Below are 19,804 nucleotides of genomic sequence, written 5' to 3' on the forward strand. Positions count from 1 at the left end.
CATGACATATTTCTCCCCTCCACTTTGCTTATTAATGGAAAAATGTATCTGGAAAAGCAACACATCTTACACATGCACCTTTTGTGCCAAGGTACCCATTAGACATCAGAGAAGACATGCCTGGCTTTCATAAATTAATTAAATAAATATCAGTGCATAGGGCCAGTTTCTTACCTAGGAGATTTTTGAAAAAGGACACACAGGATGCCCCTAACCTACACATGCTTCTAGAACTTTCGCTGACTTCATAGCAGAATTAAATGCTTAGACCATATTACTGAAGCAATAAAGAATGCTTTGCTGCAAACACACAAGCAAACAAATAAAGCTTATAATAATGTAGAAGTTCCCAACCCTGAATATGTCTTCTATGCTATCATAAGTCACTACATAGACTATTTTAGGATAATTGTGAACAATTGTTATAATGCAGGAACATGATAAGACCATCAGCAAGTCTGGCAAATTTTGCCTTCTAATGAAACAGTGGCACAACAGTTACAAATGCAAGGAACAACTGTCTCATTTCATTTAAGGATCACCCCATGGGGCAAAATTCAGATGTCATATCCAAAGACAGTAAGAATAAGAAAACAAGCACAAAGCAAATAAACAAAGCCAATGCTTGAGGAGGCCACGGTCTCAATCAGTAAGACTATGATCAGATTTTGTCACAAAAGGATGTGATGTTCCTGTCAAAGTGCCTTCTAAACATTTGTGCTGGGGTTATTGATTACTGGAACTGTTATCTAGTGTGTTGAGAGAAATATATTATGGTGTTTATGGTTGAGGAAAGAGATTTGTGTTTGGTTAAAATGTGTAGGATGACTGACTGTTGCTGAGATGGGGTGGTTCAGTGCTCATTAAAAGCATCAAAAGTATTTATCATTACCTGATGCACTCAAGAAGCATTAAAGAAAACATGACAGATGTAAGATGTTGAACTAAGGCAAATGAGGAAATGAGGAACCTTGGAGGAGACACAGTGTTGAAAATTTACAGAATGACTTGAAGCCTAAAGTTCACATGAGGGGAAAACAAGGCAACACATGGAGATAGGAGTGTTTTAGGTATAAATAGGATGCCAATACTCCCTTAGTGGAGAGAGTCACTGATCTGATTGATCCAATCTGTCCCCCAGCTCTACTTGGCTTTTAATGTATTTGTTTGTATTTATAGGATGTGGGAAGCTGAATAAAAGCAGTGGTGAGGTGAAGCTGCTTTTCTGAGTTTGAGACCACACTGTGGTATTAGTTCTAAGTGATGCATCTGACTTTGACTCAACTCAACTCCTGTAATTCGCCTCCTGTCATGTTCTGCTAAGCTTCATCAATGTGTTATTTCAACAAGGTGTGTTTGGAAATTATATTTATATGGTGGGATTGGTATTGTCCATTTGGTCATGCCTTTCCTGTAGACAAGGCAACAGAGAAAAGAGGAAAGAACTTTTAGAATGTAATCATTCAATCAACTTTGAGATAGGTGGTTTTTATTTTGCACTGTCTTTATTGGCAGAATAGTAAAAGGGGACAGTGTTACTAGTGCTTAAGGGATATCTTGTATCAAACAATTTCCATTGAAAGGTTTTCTTCCAGAACAAGAAATACTACAACTCAAATGACCAATTTGCATAACTGAGAAATTGTTCTTTATGGAGAATACAAGATGTAATAGTCTAATTATCTCAGCTACAGAAAATGGAAGTTGTAATTATGTTTGGTCACCTGGCATTAGATATATATTTGCTCACTTAATATAGAAACCTGGATTAACATTCATTTCTAAAGCTTAATATTGATGGTGATAGCAGGTTTGTGCTTTTATTAATTTGGAATATGTCAAATGACATGAAAAAAGGAAAAGCACTCATGAGCTAATAAATAATCTTAACATTTAAGTGATATATACAAGAAAACGAATTAGTTACAGCCATCAACTTTATTTACAGAAATGGAAAATGAGCTTAAAAATCACAAGACTTTCAGACATGTGCAGACAGTGTCATGAAGATGATTTTTGGTATCATGTGGGATTATTTATTACTCTCTGGGATGCTTTGATATGCATTGGACATTCCTGATTGATTATATATTTATAAAACTGTAAAAAAGAAATCCAGATAAAATAGTTTTACTATATGGATCTGGACCCAGGGGCCTGCACAAACTGATAAACCTGCCAATGACAAGGCAAACAGAAAACCTAGATCCTCTATTCAGGTGTAGCTGATACACAGCTCCTTCTCCACTTCCACATAAGGAGGAGAGCATGGACTGCTTCTGACAGGAACTCTGGTGCCAGTGATTTGATCACTGCCCCTTAGCAGGGCACCCTTGTGGGCACACATAGGAAGGGGATGTAGGCTTTCCTGATAAGACTGGATGAGGCTGAGGTCAGACTCTGGGGAAGGAGAGAACTCCCCCACCGCCAAGTCAGAGATCTGAAGAGGGAAGTAGGGTACAAGAGGGAGGGAGGTTGGAAAAAGGAAGATAAGAGCAAGGGGATAACAATTGAGCTGTATCCTGAATAAACTATAATAAATAAAAATTATAATAATAACATTACAGCATACTACTTAACTGACCACTCGTCGTTTCTCTTCCATCTTCTATACTTTCTTTGTCTCACTTCAGAACTCTTCTGCCTTCTCTTATATCAGAAGTGAAAATCACTTATATCAGTGGCTCTTTCATATAACATATCTTTTTTCTCAGGGTGACTATCTCTTTTTGATGAGGTCTTAATTTGCCCATAGCTCTAATGTACAAGTGTTATGACCTCTTCCCTCTTATGCATTATAGTTTTATTACTACAGCTCTGTAGTATATAACTTCAAATCTGGTAACGTAATACTTTAAGCAATTTTGTTTGTTAGTTCAATTAGTCAGTATCTTGTGGATACCTTTGGTCTTTGTATTCCCATATGAAATTTCAGATTGCTTTTTCACTTTTTAAGACGAATTGTGTTGGGATTAAGATCTAGATTACATTTACTTCTCAGATTGATTTGAATACGATTTATAACAACAATATTGTTATAATTGTACCATATTGTATGAATACATTACTTACTTGAGACAAGAACATGTAATAGTAAAGCTAATATTGACTTGGAGCTAATATTCACTTAATTACTATTGACTTGCTTTTGTATTATTGGAGCTTGATAGGCATGCTACCACAGGAGAAAAGTAATCATATATCTGTTCAAAAATTTGTGCTGTGAGCTACAGAAATTTCAGGGTTGCCAAGACATGCCTACTGGTCTAATAGTGGCATGAATGTCATGGGAGTAACCATTCACTTTTTTTCTGGATTTTAGATCCAGAATAGAATTCAGGACAGAGTATAGCATTTGCCCATGTAAACTCTTAGTAGTTTTAATATCATGGAAAAGACTTTCACAGGCTCAAGCCACACAGAATTCAAGGATGGACAAGGAAGTACAAATTAAGTCATACCCTTAAATGTGGAGATATTTGCAATTGATAGTTTCCAGGAGAGGGAGAGTTAGTGCTCATCAACATTCTGACATTGTATAATTATATGCTCCGGTGATTACAGAATATATTAGATTTTTTTATTTTAAAAAGTATTTTAACCTATACATTTATATTATTAGACATACATACAATAAACTACATACAGCAAGAAGAACCACAGAACAACCAGGAATTATGTTTATGTTACATTCATATATTTTGGTTATTTGTATTTGGCAGTCTTGAGTGTACTTGATTTTTATAGTTACTAATAAGAAGACTAGATTTATTTTCAACTAGGACACAAAATTAAGTGTGGTTATGTACTAATGAGATTGAGGGGCTTATCTGTGAGGAGGTAACAAAAATAACAAAAATGCAATGTATACAATTCTTAAGTAATACATTTAAAATAGCTCTCCTAGAATATGTGTGTAGCAGATCACAAGACTCTACACTGCTCAGTATTAGTTGAGTAGTAAGTCACTCATCTTCCTCAACACTTAAATATAAAAAACATTAAAGCATTGTAAAAGTTTTTTCCAAATTTATAGTAGTTCCTTTTTATATATATTTATATTATTAGATTATTTTTAAGGAAAGGATATTTAGAATAAATCAGGATATAGTAATTTTTCTACCAATTTTGATCAAGATTTCCTAATATGTCTTTCATCTTCTTTAGAGTTTCTGTTTGAAACATCAGCAAACACTCAAGTGATGGAGACTTGCTCCTAGGTAGGGACATCTCTGCTGTGTGGTATAATCCTTAGGAAGGAGATTCTAAGACGTTCAGACATTTGATCAGAGAGTGTCACAACTTTATCTGTCTTCTGTTTACCTGTCTTTTTTTCTTCCACCATATCTCTCTAAATCTACTTTTAATTCTTACACTGCTCATCTGTCTACCCTTCTAAATCTTCTCTTTTTCCATCAGACCACCATTATGGAAGCAGCCCTCCTTTGTTGTCTGCTCTGCCATGGACAGTTGTGTTGCATAAGCTCCGTGTAACGCGATGCGATACCTATAGATAGAACCCTCTGAAATTGCCAACTAAAATCATCCATTTTCACATTTTAAGGTGATTTTCTTGGATATTTTGAAATGGCCATAGAAAACTGATTGTAAAGCTGTATTCAAACCCACCTGTGATTCCCTTCATGATTTTGTATTGGCAAATAAGCAAGTGGATATTAATCCAAGAACTTTATACTCCCTTCCTGGGAAAACTGCTTCATCCATCCCATGCCCCTCCTAGCTAGCTAATCTCTGTAGGCATTTGTCTTAATTTAGGGTTTTTGTTGTTGTTGTTGTCCTAGACAGCATGATCAAAGAGCAACTTAGGGAGAAGATTTCCATTTTCACTGTACTTTGACATCACAGTCCCTCACTGAAGGAAGTAAGGGCAGTAACCTGGAGGCAGGAACTAAACAGAGGCCATGGGAAAATCTTGTTTATGGCTTACTCATCTTGCCTTCTTACAGAGCTCCCTGGTGCCTGTGGTGAGGCATTACTGAAGTCAATCATCATTCAAGAAAAATACACAGCATGACAATCTGGTTAGGGCATTTTTCTCATTTTTTGTTTTTCTTCCACAATGTATTGAGATTATGTCATGTTGACAAAACAAACAACCACCCCAAACCCAACCAAGCAAACAAACAAAAACCAGTCCAACACACTATTGTAAACAAAACATACATATATTTACAACATAAAATTTATCCAACACTCAGGATGCTTATTTTTTATTTCATTTATTTACCTGTGAACTCCATTTTCTTAACAGTTGAATAATGCATTGTTCTACATATGTGCAATAATATAAATATATATGCAAAAAATTGAACAAATATCAAACAGAAGAAAAAAAGGAAGAAAAAGAAAAAGGTACATAGAGCATTACTTAGTTTCCTTTCATTTGGGGAAGCAGAAACTCAGTTAGTCCTTTTTGTGATATATTTTGTCAGGGTTTGTCACCTTCTATGTCCATTTTCATCTTGTTGGCCATTGACTCTGAAGCTATGAAGTGACAAACGTTTACTGGGTCATATAGCATATGATTGATTTTTTGAAAAATCCTACAAACTAATTCTTTTTATTTTAACCTGTTGCCATTGTTTATGACAAAAAAATTGTTGGAATTTGTGCTTAAGGAGTTTAAAATAAAATGCTTTGTACTAATGAGAACAAAACAGACCGTTGTGTAATATGCCATATTATTATTGCTCACTCTTCAGCTAATAAATACTTAGGTTGTTTCCCATTTAGCCTAGTTAGAAGAAGTATCTGTATCATAACCTGTAGTGTTCTTTGGGCCGATGTCCATAGTGATACAAGTTAATTTTATTAAATCTATTTTTGGATTTTGGGAGATTCTCCACATTGCTGTCCATAATGGCTATACCACTTTGTGCTCCCTTCAGTAATCCTTTTCTCTATTTCTTCACTGGCTTGTGTTGTCATCTATTTCATTAATCTTGCCTATTTTGACTGTGGAGTGGTAAAATAATATTTTAATCCACAAATTCCTAATGGCTAGTGATGCTGAATATTTTGCCATGTTTTTCAAATATTTGTATTCTGTTATTTAGAAATCTTTATGTAGTTCCATGCCCCCTTTTTATTTTATTTACTTTTTATTTATTATAATTTTTTCATATTACATCCCAATTGCTCATATATACCCCTCTTGGGTGTCAGATTTTCTGGATATTTTTCTTTGTTTGGTTGGTTGGTTGATTGCTTTTTAGTAATTTATATATTGTCTCTCTATATAGAATTTTTATAGTCTATATGTAACCTCATTTGTTTGGTAGATTGCTTTTCAGTAATTTATATTATATATATATAATTTTTATATTCTATATATAACCTCAGTCAAATTAATTAATTGGCAAAGATTATTTTCTCACTCTGTATGCTAACATGTCCTTCAAATGATGGTGCTGTTAATATAGAGAGATTATTTTTTCATGAAGAACTATTTATTAATTTTTGATTTTAATATCTGCTGTATGGAAGTCATAGCACTTCTTAAGTACAATTTTTTTATTAAATATTTTTTATTTTTTACATATACATTTATATCATTTCACACATATGCAACAAACTACCTTCAGCAAGAAATACCATGAAAAAAGCAGGAATTATATAAATGGTACATTCTTATTGTTTTGGCTATTTGTATTTGGCAGCCTTAGGAAAACATCTTTCGTAATTTGGTGGGTCTAAAATTTCGAATGTAAATCAATATCTATCATACTTCGTCATTATCAACTTAAAACATCTACCTAGACCTAAAAACATCTTAACCCCTAGACAAGTAAGGTTAATTGTAAGACTCAAGTATCTGGTCTTCAACTCTGTCAGAGATTTGAGAAGGAATAAAACCTAAGTACCTCAGTGAACGAGAAGTGCATGTTAGCAAGCTTCCCAAATGAGAAGATGACAGAGAGTTTTCTACCTGAGAAGTCACCCAAAACTCTTCTAAAATGTTGGAGCATCATCTTCATCTTTCTGGCCCAATATATCTGGCAGATATGTTTGTGAGGCAGGAACTTTTGAGGACTTGCTTAATCTATCTTGGCAGAGTTTAGCCGTCGACTCTGCCTGCATCCAAGCTTGCCCTCTTTTAGGCAGAATTCTGTCTGTAGTAGAAACAAGGACATTTTCCCAGTGGCTTGTAGATTAGTGAATCTACTCCTCAACTTAATGCCTTTGTTGTCACCCACAAGATAATTTTTAATTCATTTGTATAGAATTTAGTTTATAGAAACAAAATAAATTTAATTTTAGACACAGTGGTATAGAATTCAAATGTAAGATTATTCTTCACATGCATTATATATATACATATATATGTGTGTGTATGTATATACATATATATGTATTTCTACTCTAATATGACGTATTATACCCATGTAACTCAATTATCATACAAAGTTTACATCCAATACTTTGAAAGTGGTATTGCAGAATGTTTACGGTAAATAAGTTATACAAGTTAATTATTACTTTATCAAATCATGGTTATATCAGTTACTAGTCTATTTTTAACACAAGAATATAGACCTTATGTACAATAGATAAATATGATTCTATAGAAATATAAGGTAAAATAGTTAGATAAGATTTTTTTTAAAACCTGAGAGCCATACAGAATATGGCATTTAAAATGTTTTTATTATTGTAAGAATTCACTGACAATGAGACAGGTTAACTCCTGGTAAAATCCATCCTACCTCAAAGAGGATGATGATCATCAAAGAACCTCCTTATGGAGATGGCTTCAAAGGTAACACATTTCTTTATTCCAGCATGTAGATGCTGAGGCAGGTGGATCTCTAAGTTCAAAGACAGCCTGGTCTACAGAGTGGGTTTCAGGACATTAAGGACTACACCAAGAAACTCTGTATCAAAGCAAACAAAGCACAAACAAACAAACAAAAAACCCAAGATCTGCTATATGAAGGTTTGTCACAGAAAGTGCTGTACTATGCCTGTAAAGGCAAGCGTACTCCCCTTTTTCTCTTCTATATGACTCAGGATATCATGATGTAAGTTGAGGTCTTGATGGATTTGTAGTTTAGGTTGTGTAGAGTGGAAGCTATGGTTCTGTATTCATTCTTCTTCATGTAGATGTCCAATTTGAATAAAAATATATATTTTTTTTACTCTTAGCATTCTTTTTTTTTTTAATTTTTTATTAATTTATTCTTGTTACATCTCAATGTTTATCCCATCCCTTGTATCCTCCCATTCCTCCCCCCCCCACCATTTTCCCATTATTCCCCTCCCCTATGACTGTCCCTGAGGGGGATTACATCCCCCTATATATTCTCATAGGGTATTAAGTCTCTTCTTGGCTACTTGCTGTCCTTCCTCTGAGTGCCACCAGGTCTCCCCCTCCAGGGGACATGGTCAAATGTGAGGCACCAGAGTACGTGAGAAAGTCATATCACACTCTCCACTCAACTGTGGAGAATATTCTGACCATTGGCTAGATCTGGGAAGGGGTTTAAAGTTTACCTCCTGTATTGTCCTTGGCTGGTGCCTTAGTTTGAGCGGGACCCCTTGGCCCAAATCTGCCTATCATATTGTTCTACTTGTAGATTTCTAGGACCCTCTGGGTCCTTTTATTTTGCTGTTCTTCCATGCGTCTCTCATTTTTTGAATTATAGTCTTTTCTTCAGTGTATATATTTGGCTTCTCTATCCAAATCATGTGTCTGTAAGTGTATGGATTTATGTCTGAATCTTCCATTTCATTGATCTATTATGATATTTGTGTTTATGCCAATACCATGAATTTTTTTATTTCTGTAGCTCTAGAGAGCAGTATAAAATCAGGAAGAATGATGACCTAAGAAATTTTTCACTGTTCATGATAGTTTTAAATCTACAATGTGTTACCATTATTGCTATTTCTATAGTTATTATTATTATTTTCCCAGATTCTGTAAAGAATTCTATTACAATTTTCATGGTTTGCATGTAATATATAGGTTGCTTTTTATTTTCACAATAACTAAATAGTAAACGAGAGTAGCTTTTAGTGTTGAGGTCTCCAACTTCTTTCTTTAATGTCTTTTTATGGTATTTTTATAATATTAATAAAATTATAAGTTTGATAAAATTACAAAAATTTATATAAAATTTAATGTACAATATAAATAATTATAATTATAAAATATAAATTAAATTTAAATTATAACATAGTGTATAAAATGTTAGTCTGTTCATCAAGTTATGTTTATATAATATATTACATTATTTTTATTGCTGAAATGATTCATTGGTTTAGTTAGAGTTATTCCTTGACATTTTCTTTTATTCTGTGACTATTTGGAAACTTATAATTTTCTGGATCTCTTTCTGGGTTATTTGTCATCTACATATAAGAAAGCTTCAGATTTTTGCATGTTAATTTTGTATCCTGCTACTTTGATGAATGTACGTATCAGCTGCATATGTTTTCTGCTCATCTGTAGGATTTTTTATATTAAAATATAGGTCATTTTCTTAATAGTTATGATATATTAGTAGCCTATGTAGTGTTTTTAATCAACAGCTTTTATCATATGACTATGAATATTATTGTATTTAATAACCTCTTTGGATGTAATAAACACACATAGAATAAAATGAAAGGAAAACAAAAAGTGAGCACCTTGATGTTTTCACTTAATATTCCTAAGCTTGTTGTCTCCTTCCATAGTCTTTTTGCTCTAGCAAAGACTTCAAATACTAAAACAGACATGGAGATTGGGCATCATTGTCATATTTCTGGTTTAGAAGAAATGTTTTGGATTTCTTTGTATAGAATAATATTTGCTGTGACTTTAAAACATTGCGTTTGATATGTTGACATATATCCCTAACTTCTCAAGTCTTCCTAAGACTTTTGTCATAAAAAAAATATGGAAAAAGGAAAAAAATGAACATAAGAAGAATGTTACTTACTACTCAAGAAACATGGACCTGGGTAAATGTATTAGTAAAAAAGTATTCTGGAAGCATAAGATGGAAAGGAAGCTTGGATACTCAGAACCAAAATACATAGCTAATACATAACTGAGAGCTGGCATAGAATAGATACAGGCAAAGCCTAGAACTCAAAAACCAACTATCCTAGACTCTTCAACAAGGTATGCTTCAGCCATTTACATATGCATATAAATGTCACCTGCTCATATTAACACACACACACACACACACACACCTCAAAGACTAAAAAAGGCATAATCTCATCATTTATACCATGCGGTATCAGAAATTTTTTCTCTTATACTTTAAATTCCACCACATTTTACTTTTTGTTTCACATTCAGCATTTTGTTTTGTGTACTGACTATCTTTGTTCACTCATCTCTTATTATATATTGTCTATAAGTACCTGAATTATCCATTCCAACTTAGAAAAGGGTGGCCTGGCAAGCCCTCTGTCATCGGAGAATAAAGACCAGCAACTTTAGTCCCCAACATACATATTTTTAGAGAGACTTCACAAGCTGAGCTATCCTTAGTAAATCATCCTCTTTAGGTATAATCAACAGATTATCATATCATTTTAGTGCTTGCTACTACCATGCAAAGTAATGGTAGAAAATGTCTATCACTCTCAGATGGTTGTCAAAAGAGAAACTACTCTTGGGTTCAAGAGAAGGGACACATGGCACACATTCCACTGGTTAATGTCTGTGAATAGAATTACATTTCTGATCGGTTCTGGATGTGTAAATACAGGTCATAGAGAAGATCTGCAGACACTACATATTGATGTCCGTACTGGTGAAATCATGTTCATGCTTCACTGCTGGAGTTGGACTGTTGGATGTGAAAAGTATGTTATCTATGTGTCCTTTGAGCTGTTCTTTTGTTGTAATAAGCACTCAGGGGGAGAAGAGTATATTCACAAACTATAACGTTTGTCACAGGTGGCAGAGCTCTGTTAGGGAGAACAGAATCTATATATGGTGCCTGCTCTACTAAAGATTCTAAGCATTGATGTGTTTCCACGTTAAGGACACTAGTGTGCCCAAAATAGAACCCTCTTATTCTCAGAACAACTTAGTCAGTAAAACTCTTTCATTATCAAATTTAATATACCAGTTCTTCACTTATACTTCTGAATTCTGAGAAAGTAACATTGATATGCAAAATAGGACTGAAACATCAACGATATATAAATCAGCCTTAATTGCTGTGTAACCTTCAAACTGCAGGATGAAAGAAGAGTGTCACATACCCTTCAAGTGAGATGAAATTATGGCAGAACCACAGACATTTTAACATGTGGACTATTCCCAAGGTGACCTTAAGGATGACTAGAGTTTGGAATGTTAAATTAGTGGTACTTAGGGGTAGTTCAATAGTACTTTTCTTGTATTGTTTGTTACTAGATTAAAAGTTGTTCACATCAAAGTTATCTTTTATAAACCACCTCAGATAGCTTTCTTTTTGATACAATGGATCCTAATGTGAGTTTTCTACCTTCATAGACTGTGACCTAAAATAAGCTGTATGCTGTCTTATGTTCATGTCAAACTTCAAAACTTTACATGCACATAACAATAGCCTGGGCCAATATTATATTAAATGCAAACAAGAGACTTTCTTTCATTGCACATTGAATCTGGTTAAAAATCTTTTATTTTATAAGAAAAATCTCATTGTTGCTAGGCATGCAATGGGAACAACACATAAAAAAGACAAAAAATAAAAGCATGGAAACTCTAGTCCGACAAAGACCATATCAGCAGGACATCGCAGGGATGTGCACTCAGCAGTCATTATTAAAGACGACTCGGCACCTCAAGACCTTGAGAAAACTGTCAACCTTATTCATATCCCTTTTCAGGCAGCGTAAAATGTTATAAAAGGCAAAAAGGCGAGTGTCTTCATCAGATGACTTCAAGTCTTTCAGTCCAGACCAGGTAGGGGAGCCATTTACAGCAAATCCAGGCTTAATCTTCATCTAAACATCAAACAGACAGCTATCACTGACATGATTACCAGCAGGACTTCATTAACACTTTTTTTTATCAATGCTAGTATGTAAGTTTGTATTTGCACATGGATTATATGTATATGTACTTATATGGACATGATGTTGGATATCAGCGGACTTTAGGTAATGTTAGTTCCAGTGACTTCTCCCTTGATTTTTGAAAAGGCTGCATTTACTTCTACATGGAACTCATGGCAGTTCTCTTGTCTGCCTGCTCTCTGCTAAAGTTACAAAGAGATTTTACTGCATCATTTTTCTTTTTTGGACACAAATTCTGAAACTACAGTATGGTTACTCACACAAGAAAGGGAGTCACATATATATATATATATATATATATATATATATATATATATATATGTCATCCCCCCTGGTCCAGTGCAAATTGCTTCTCATTTCTGTTCATGTGTATTTGAGTAGTGGTGGTGATGGTAGGTAGTGTGTGTGTGTGTGTGTGTGTGTGTGTGTGTCCATAATTGTAGTTATATATACTATTCAATGGGCACGATTTGGATGGCAGCAGTAATTTGGCATATATTTCCACAAGTGACTTCTATCGTAATTTCTGAGGCAGTTGCTCTCAGTTTTACCTGGAACTAAACACAAATCCCCTTAAGCTGACTCCTTAGTCTGTACATTACAAAGAGAAAATACCACACTCATTCTTTTGACATAAATTCTGGAATGGTCTCAGCTCCCCACAATTGCCCCAAAGGGAGTTACACGCATGAGACATCTCCTTGCAAATTTTTAATTAACTATGAAAAAAAAAAAAAGAGTACTATAATTTTTTAGTGAGAAACTCTTATGCTTACTCTAAAGGGCTTAGATACCAAACATAACTTGGAGAGTGGCATAAATATTTCTGATATGCCACTGATCTCAGATGAGATATATCTAGACACATAGACAAGCAGGGTGCAATTTGGATGTACATATGGAATTACTGAAGGACAGAGAAAGGCTATATTAATTCTTTGACTTTTGAGAGTCTCACATGCTCTCAGTCCTTCCCCTGATGTGTCCTTCGTACCACATTAGTTCTGGTAGAGCATCCTGATACTTTTCTACTTTTCAATAATTATATTCTCATATCTTATGTACTTCATTTAATCCTTCTACACGAGAAGCACATTTCACTTAATCTATTAAGGTGCAGACAATGATTGCCATAAAATATTCATAATTAGGTAAGCGTGCTTACTCCATGCAGGAAAGCTCCAGTCCAAATTTCTATGAGGCATGGCTATTTCCTGTGGTGATCACTGTTCTGTGGATTTTCATTAAGTAGCCTTGGGTTTGGGTATCTCAAAATTCTTTATGTATCACACAATTTACCCATTGCGTGCATAGGATCAACAAAGACATGTGTAGAAACAGCTCACCCTGCCGAGTATGGTCTTTAGTCCCACCAGAAGGTCAGCATTTCTTTCCTTCAAATCATTGGCTGTTTTCAGCATAGTTGCAGAAGCTCCAGGAAGAGTAGCCACTTCAGACGCCAGGTATTTCAGTGGTCTTATCCAGGCACGTGTAATATTGGCAATTGATACCAGAAGGTCTTCAGTCTAAGAAAATATGATTGGACATTGCCTTAAACTACATGACATAGAGCTGTGCACTTAGACACCTGGGGCTGTCTCATAGAGGATGCAAACTACAGTATAGTTTTCTTATTAATAATATATGTTAATAATTTCATGCTATATAAACATTACCTACATATACTTTTTCCCCTTCTTAAATCCAGTTTGCTAAAAAAAAGTAATTAGGTCTGAATGATGATCTTTTGTATTTTTCTACTTTTTAACACTTGTCCTTGTTAAACCTGATCTGTTTGATTGCTTGCCCTGTCTATGAGAAAACAACTGTTAAAAGGCTCAGTAGGTTACAAACACAGGACTCCCATAACATAGATGCCAACACTGTCAGTAGTGAATAGTTCAAATAATTACCACAGTAGTGAGTCAAATTTGTTTCTCATATTTTTACTTGAGAATTTCTGATTATGGTAGAATATTAAAACAGGTGAATTTCAGAAAACATGGTTGTCAAAATTCTACTTTCCCTGCATCTGCATGATTCACATCCTGTGGCTCTATAGGTGGTGTTTATTTATTGACTTGCAGGAGAAAAACATTAGAGAGCATAACTGTTATTCCAGGTATCAATAGAAATAATAATGGAATTTGAGCTACTAAGTGCTAGCATAAAAACATATTCATGCAAATTAAATTTTTATTAGATTTTTATTATGATGTCTGTGAGAAATCTTATAGGCTATGAAAACAAAGAATAACAAGAAATCCAAACAGTACTTCTTGAAACAGAAAGGCTTCAGTACGGCTAAGGGTACTGTCAATGGAATGAAATGACAGTCTACAGATTGGGAAGAGATCTTCACCAATCCTACATCTAACAAAGTGCTAAGATCCAAGTATATACAGAATTCTAAATATTAAACACCAACAAATAAAATAGCACAATTAAAAATGGGGCAGAGAACTAAATAGAGAATTCCGAACAGAGGAAGCTCAAATTATCAAGAAGCACTTAAAGGAATGCTCAATGTCCTTACTTATCAGGGAAATGAAATTCAAAATGACTCTGAGGTTCCATCTTACATCTGTCAAAATGGATAAGTTCAAACACTCAAGTGACATCACATGCTGGTGAGGCTGTTGAGAAAGGGGAACATACCTCCATGTGTGTGAGAGTGCAGGCATGTACATCCACTTTGGAAATCAATCTGACACTCTCTCAGAAAATTGGGACAAGCTCTACCTCACCTCACAACCCAGCCATACTGCTCCTGGGCAGATATCCAAAAGACTGTCTTACCACCACTACACTTGTTCAACTATATTCATAGCAGCTTTATTTATACTAGCCAGAAACTGGAAAGAACTTAGATTTCCCTCATCCAAAGAATAAATAAAGAAATTGTGGTGCATTTACACAATGGAATACTACTCAGCTATTAAAAACAAACAAAGAAATCATGAACATTTCAGGCAAACGGATGGTCCTAGAAAAGATCTTCCTGATTGAGGTAATCTAGATGAATAAAGACACACATGGTATATCCTCAGTTATAAGCGGCTTTTTACCATATAGTACAGGATAAACATACTTCAGTGCACAGACACAAGGAAAATAAGTAACAAGGAAGAATCAAGGGAGAATGCTTAAATCTCACTCAAGAAGTGGGAGTGGAATTGACAGAAGTAATGGGTGAATAAAGGGAACAGAGTAGGAAAGGAAAAACAAAGAGATGTGAGGGTGGAGACCAGACCTGGGGAGAATGGGGGTGGGAGTACAGAAGGCCTGTAGAGAAAAGACAGACTGTGGACCAGGGCATGTTTGTGACAAGCTGGACAGCTAAGTTAAGGTAGGCTCCCTGGGGGATCTAAGAGGAACCCTAGCAGAGACTTCTAGTAGCAGGGACTAAAGAGACTAAAAAGAACACCCTCTAACTAGACAAATCTCCTAGTGTAGGGAAGAGAACACCAACCCACACACAAAAGCTTTTACTCATAATTCTCGCTGACTGTAAGGTGTGTAGGGATAAAGATAACGAGGATATAGCAGAGACTGGGGAAAGGTCTAACAAATGCCTGGCCTAGCCCAATACCCACCACATGGGAGAGAGCCAACCTCTGACATTATGAACAATACTCTGCTATGATTTCAGACGCAAGTCAAGCATAGTTTTCCTCTGAGCGGCTCTACCCAGCATGCCTCGAAAGAGATGTTGAGACTCATAGCCAAACATTGGGCAATGTGTAGGGAGCCTTATAGAATAGTGGGGTGAAAGAAGAAAAGAACTTGGATCTGAGGGGAGGCTCACAAAAAGTCCAATAGAGCCATCTAACCAGTGCCCAGAGTGTCCTGTTTAGGCTGAAGCACCAAACCAAGGCCTTGCAAGGACTGGACCTAGGCCTCCTACAGATGTAGCTGATGGCTAGCTCAGGCTTCATATGGGTTTGTTAGGAAGGAAGGCAGTGGCTCTCTCTGACAGGGACTCACTTGCTTGCTTTTTATTTACTCCCCACTGGTGGGTCAGGCTTGACAGATGATAGGGAAAGAAAACATTTTTGGTCCTGATTCATCTTGATGAGCTGGTGTAGGTAGGAAGGTGGGGGCTCCCTTTTTCTGAGCAATGGGGAGGGGTGATGGGAGAGGGGAGGGAGGATCAGGATGAGAACAATGGAGGGATGGGTCTAGGACCAGGATGTAAAGTCAATAAAGTAATAAGCAAACAAGCAAAACCATAAAATTTTAAAAAGACAGAAATTCAATCAGAATTTCAAAGAGTGATTACATTAATGAATGAAATGGTCAACCCAATTCTGACAGTTAACGTGATGCTAGGAGAACTGGACAATAATAATGAAGACTAGTTGCATGACATGCTTGAAATTCAGGGTAAATTCTTACTCAGCATGCAAGGGACAGTGTCTGCATACATGTGCAGCCTCACTTGATTGTCTTCTCAAAAGTGATGATATCAGAGATTGTTTGTCATGATTAAATGTTTCAATGCCAACAGTGTGCTATTTGTATTGTCTAGAAAAGTAAATGTATACCAATGTTTTCTTCCATTTTTCTTGATTATAGTCATACTTTATCTATGTGACTATCTGTATGATTAGAAACATAGGAAGAAACGATACCCTGCTCAGTTTAGTAAAAGACTGCCACAGGAAGACCATCCAGTGTCACTCACTCCATAAAAACAACTGGTTTGTTTTTACTCTATATGCCTGTGAATATATTCAACAATAAGCATCTCGTTGAGATTAAAACTTCCCAGGGACAAGCAGAAGGTGTTACTGAAAATAGTCTTCTATGTGGACAACCACAACTCAGGGAAAGTGTGCACTGGCAGGCATTTGACATAGTGCCAAAGTTAGCGCTTGTGTGATGTGGTTCTTCTCTGACAGTTGCATGTTCCGTTAGCTGTTGGGTCTGAAATTATCTCACCTCTTTTGGTCTTAGTAATTATATACAGCACAGCTAGAACATGGATAGCATTACATTTTGGATAAAACCAGTGGGAGACCTACTTTTGTTTCATGGACTTCCTCACGATTCTCTGGTGTATGGATGGAGGCAGTGTGGCACACAGTAGGCATCCTGTCTGTTAACCAACTCCTCTTGGCAAAATTCAAATCCTGGAAGAAAACAATAGTTGTAATTCAATTGGGGTTTCAGAATTGAATAGAAAAAGGCACAACTATAAGACCATTACATTGGATAAAGCCTAAAGGTTAAGAACTACACAAAAATTTTAACAATAAATGACAGACACATAAGCTGCCTACCTTTTTCTTTCATTTACATATACAATCCAGTCTATTGCCCTCAATATTTGCCTCTCCTTAATATTCCTTCTTATTGTCTTTGGTAGTGTTATTGTTTGTAAAGAAAGCAATCAAATGCCCCCAATATTATTATTTCTCCAGTTTTATAAATATCTTTTTTTTCATTGGTACAGAGTGATGTGCTTCATTTTAAAGAAGAAATTGTTCCTTTAGAAATTTGCTCTCAAATATCATGGTGTCTGTACCAAGGAGTTCATGATCAATGAAGGACTCTTTACTGTTGATACAGTGAACAATTAATCATTTAACTCCAGGCATATTTTAGGGAAATAGTCAGCAATGAGTGAATAAGAATTCACAGAATGTTTAATGTTTCCATATGAATGGCATGAGGAATGTACGTGAGTAAGATATTTATTAAGAAAATACAAATTACCTAATTCTAAGTATCAAAGAATTTACAAAAGATAAAGAATTCTTAGAAACATTACACTCCTGAAATATTAGAAGAATAAGGAATATAAGAAAAACTAGTGAGGGCAAATAACAACAAGGATATATATTCTTTCTAAATGCAGGGATATATAATCCATATACACAAATTTCAATGGAAAATAGCCTTGTTATTTCCTCACTTTGAGATCCTTAACAGATGATTTGCATCCCTGAGGAGGATAGAACATATTTTGTTTTGCCCATGAAGACAGAACCCATGCCTAGCAGTCCAGTGAAGAGCAACATTCCAGTGAAGAAGTTCAGTACAAGAGAATCTGTTATTCATGGAAAAGCTTCAAATATTATATAATTATTTTCAACTTTGTGAGATTTCACAGACCTTCACATTCTGCCCATCCCGCATTTCACTATTTGATTTTTTTTTCTATTACATTTAAAAGTAAGGTATTTGGACACAGATGCATGATGCCTTCCGTCTTGATTACTGTTTAGAGATTTGAAAGCCCTTGTAGAAAAGAACCCAGAAGTGAGGACATTACTTACAAATTCACTGTATATATCTGCAGCCATGATATATGTGTTATGAGACTGTTCAACCACACGATGATACAGGTCATCAGTGGAAACAGAGGTACTTGGTCTGGAGGCCACATGCTCCCAAAGGAGCAGATTTGACATGAGCAGCAACAGGTACATTCCTGCTGTCAAAGAAAGAAACTGAGATGATCTATTCATATGCTGTGGCAACAATCAGATTATGTTAGAATATTGTCTGTACTTAGGGTCCTCCACCATGTGATTTGGTTTGCTATCACATACTACAGTATTCATTTTTGCAGGTGGGAAAATACAGAGAAATAGTTAAATTTCTCCAGCACAGAGTTGTTCATGTCAGAGGCATGTCACTGTTTGCATTTGCTCCAAATGAGCTTCTCAAGTGTGCAACACATGGAGCTTTGACTAGCCATGAGCCAGAGACTTCAAGTCATTATCCGCACATATTTGAAGTCATCAAGAATTTGTGGTTGCCTTTTATTTTCTTTTGGTTTACATTTTTCCTCCCTTCATTCTTTCCTAAAATCCTTCCTCTCTTTTTCTTTTCTTTCTTTCTTTTTTTCTTGTTTCTGAGACAGGTTTTCTCAGTGTCGCCTCGGGATTCCTAGTTTCACTTTGTAGACCAGGCTGTCCTCGAACTCACGGATAACTCCCTGCTTCTTTCTCACTGTGTGGTGGGATTACAGAAGTGCCTGTGCCCCTGCCTTGCCTTTTCTTCATTGTCTTAAACACATTAATACTGGAACTAATTCTTTATCCTTGAATATGTCTTAAATGACTGAAGCAATTGGACCATTCATTTAATTTTTGTGTTCGCACTAAAGCCTAATTTATCAATAATGTAAATTGAGTCTTTTAAGTTGTTTTATTTTTTGTTCTGCAAGGTGTCATACAGCTAGGGTTCCTTAGATGCTAGGAACACTGTTCCTCTTTCTCTCTTGTTAATAAAGACAATAAAAGTAACTCTGAGATTTGTCGTGTGTCTACAACACATGGAGAAATCCTTTCAAAAAACACTGATCTCAAAATTAATTGAGCAAGTAGAATATAGAAAGTCCTTTCCGCTCCGAGTTTATTTTTGTATATAGGAAAAACAATCCAATATCAATTCTCCAAAAATGCAAGCTAGATGACACCAAAGAAATATACATTCCAAACACATCTTTAACATTTATGCACTATTAAGGTTTGCTTAGAGGTACATGGATAAATGGCAACTTACCAGAGCCTGGGAGAGTCAAAGACATGTGCATCTCTGAGAAGACCCACCGCAGTGTGCTCTCCAACACAGGAAAGGTGATCAACTGAGTGATGTCTTCACTCAACTTTCCACCTCCTATATATGCTACCAGACTAAACCTAGAACCAAGCACAGCTGAGGGGCAGATTTAATCAATTTCTATTGATCATGATCATTTTCCCCTCAGGATTTACAGACATCCTCTTTACATTTGCCACAGTTATGCCTCAATGTG

General features: G+C 35.6%; 1 protein-coding gene across 2 annotated transcripts; it reads right to left on the reverse strand.

The window, feature by feature from the left end:
• Positions 1-11,766: 11,766 nt before the first annotated feature.
• On the reverse strand, positions 11,767-19,582 carry LOC127186992 (prolactin-3D4-like). 2 transcript variants are annotated; one of them, XM_051143258.1, is made up of 5 exons: positions 19,552-19,582; positions 18,318-18,472; positions 17,061-17,168; positions 13,380-13,559; positions 11,767-11,955 (listed from the first exon to the last, which is right to left on the reverse strand). In XM_051143258.1, the coding sequence occupies exons 1-5, from the start codon at positions 19,580-19,582 to the stop codon at positions 11,767-11,769; spliced, it is 663 nt and encodes a 220-aa protein (XP_050999215.1). The 2 variants fall into 2 exon arrangements, with proteins under 2 accessions (XP_050999215.1, XP_050999214.1); XM_051143257.1 differs by having other exon boundaries at positions 18,318-18,475.
• Between the last annotated feature and the right edge of the window lie 222 nt (positions 19,583-19,804).

The sequence above is a fragment of the Acomys russatus genome, chromosome 3 (genome assembly GCF_903995435.1).
Source record: "Acomys russatus chromosome 3, mAcoRus1.1, whole genome shotgun sequence".
NCBI lineage: Eukaryota > Metazoa > Chordata > Mammalia > Rodentia > Muridae > Acomys > Acomys russatus.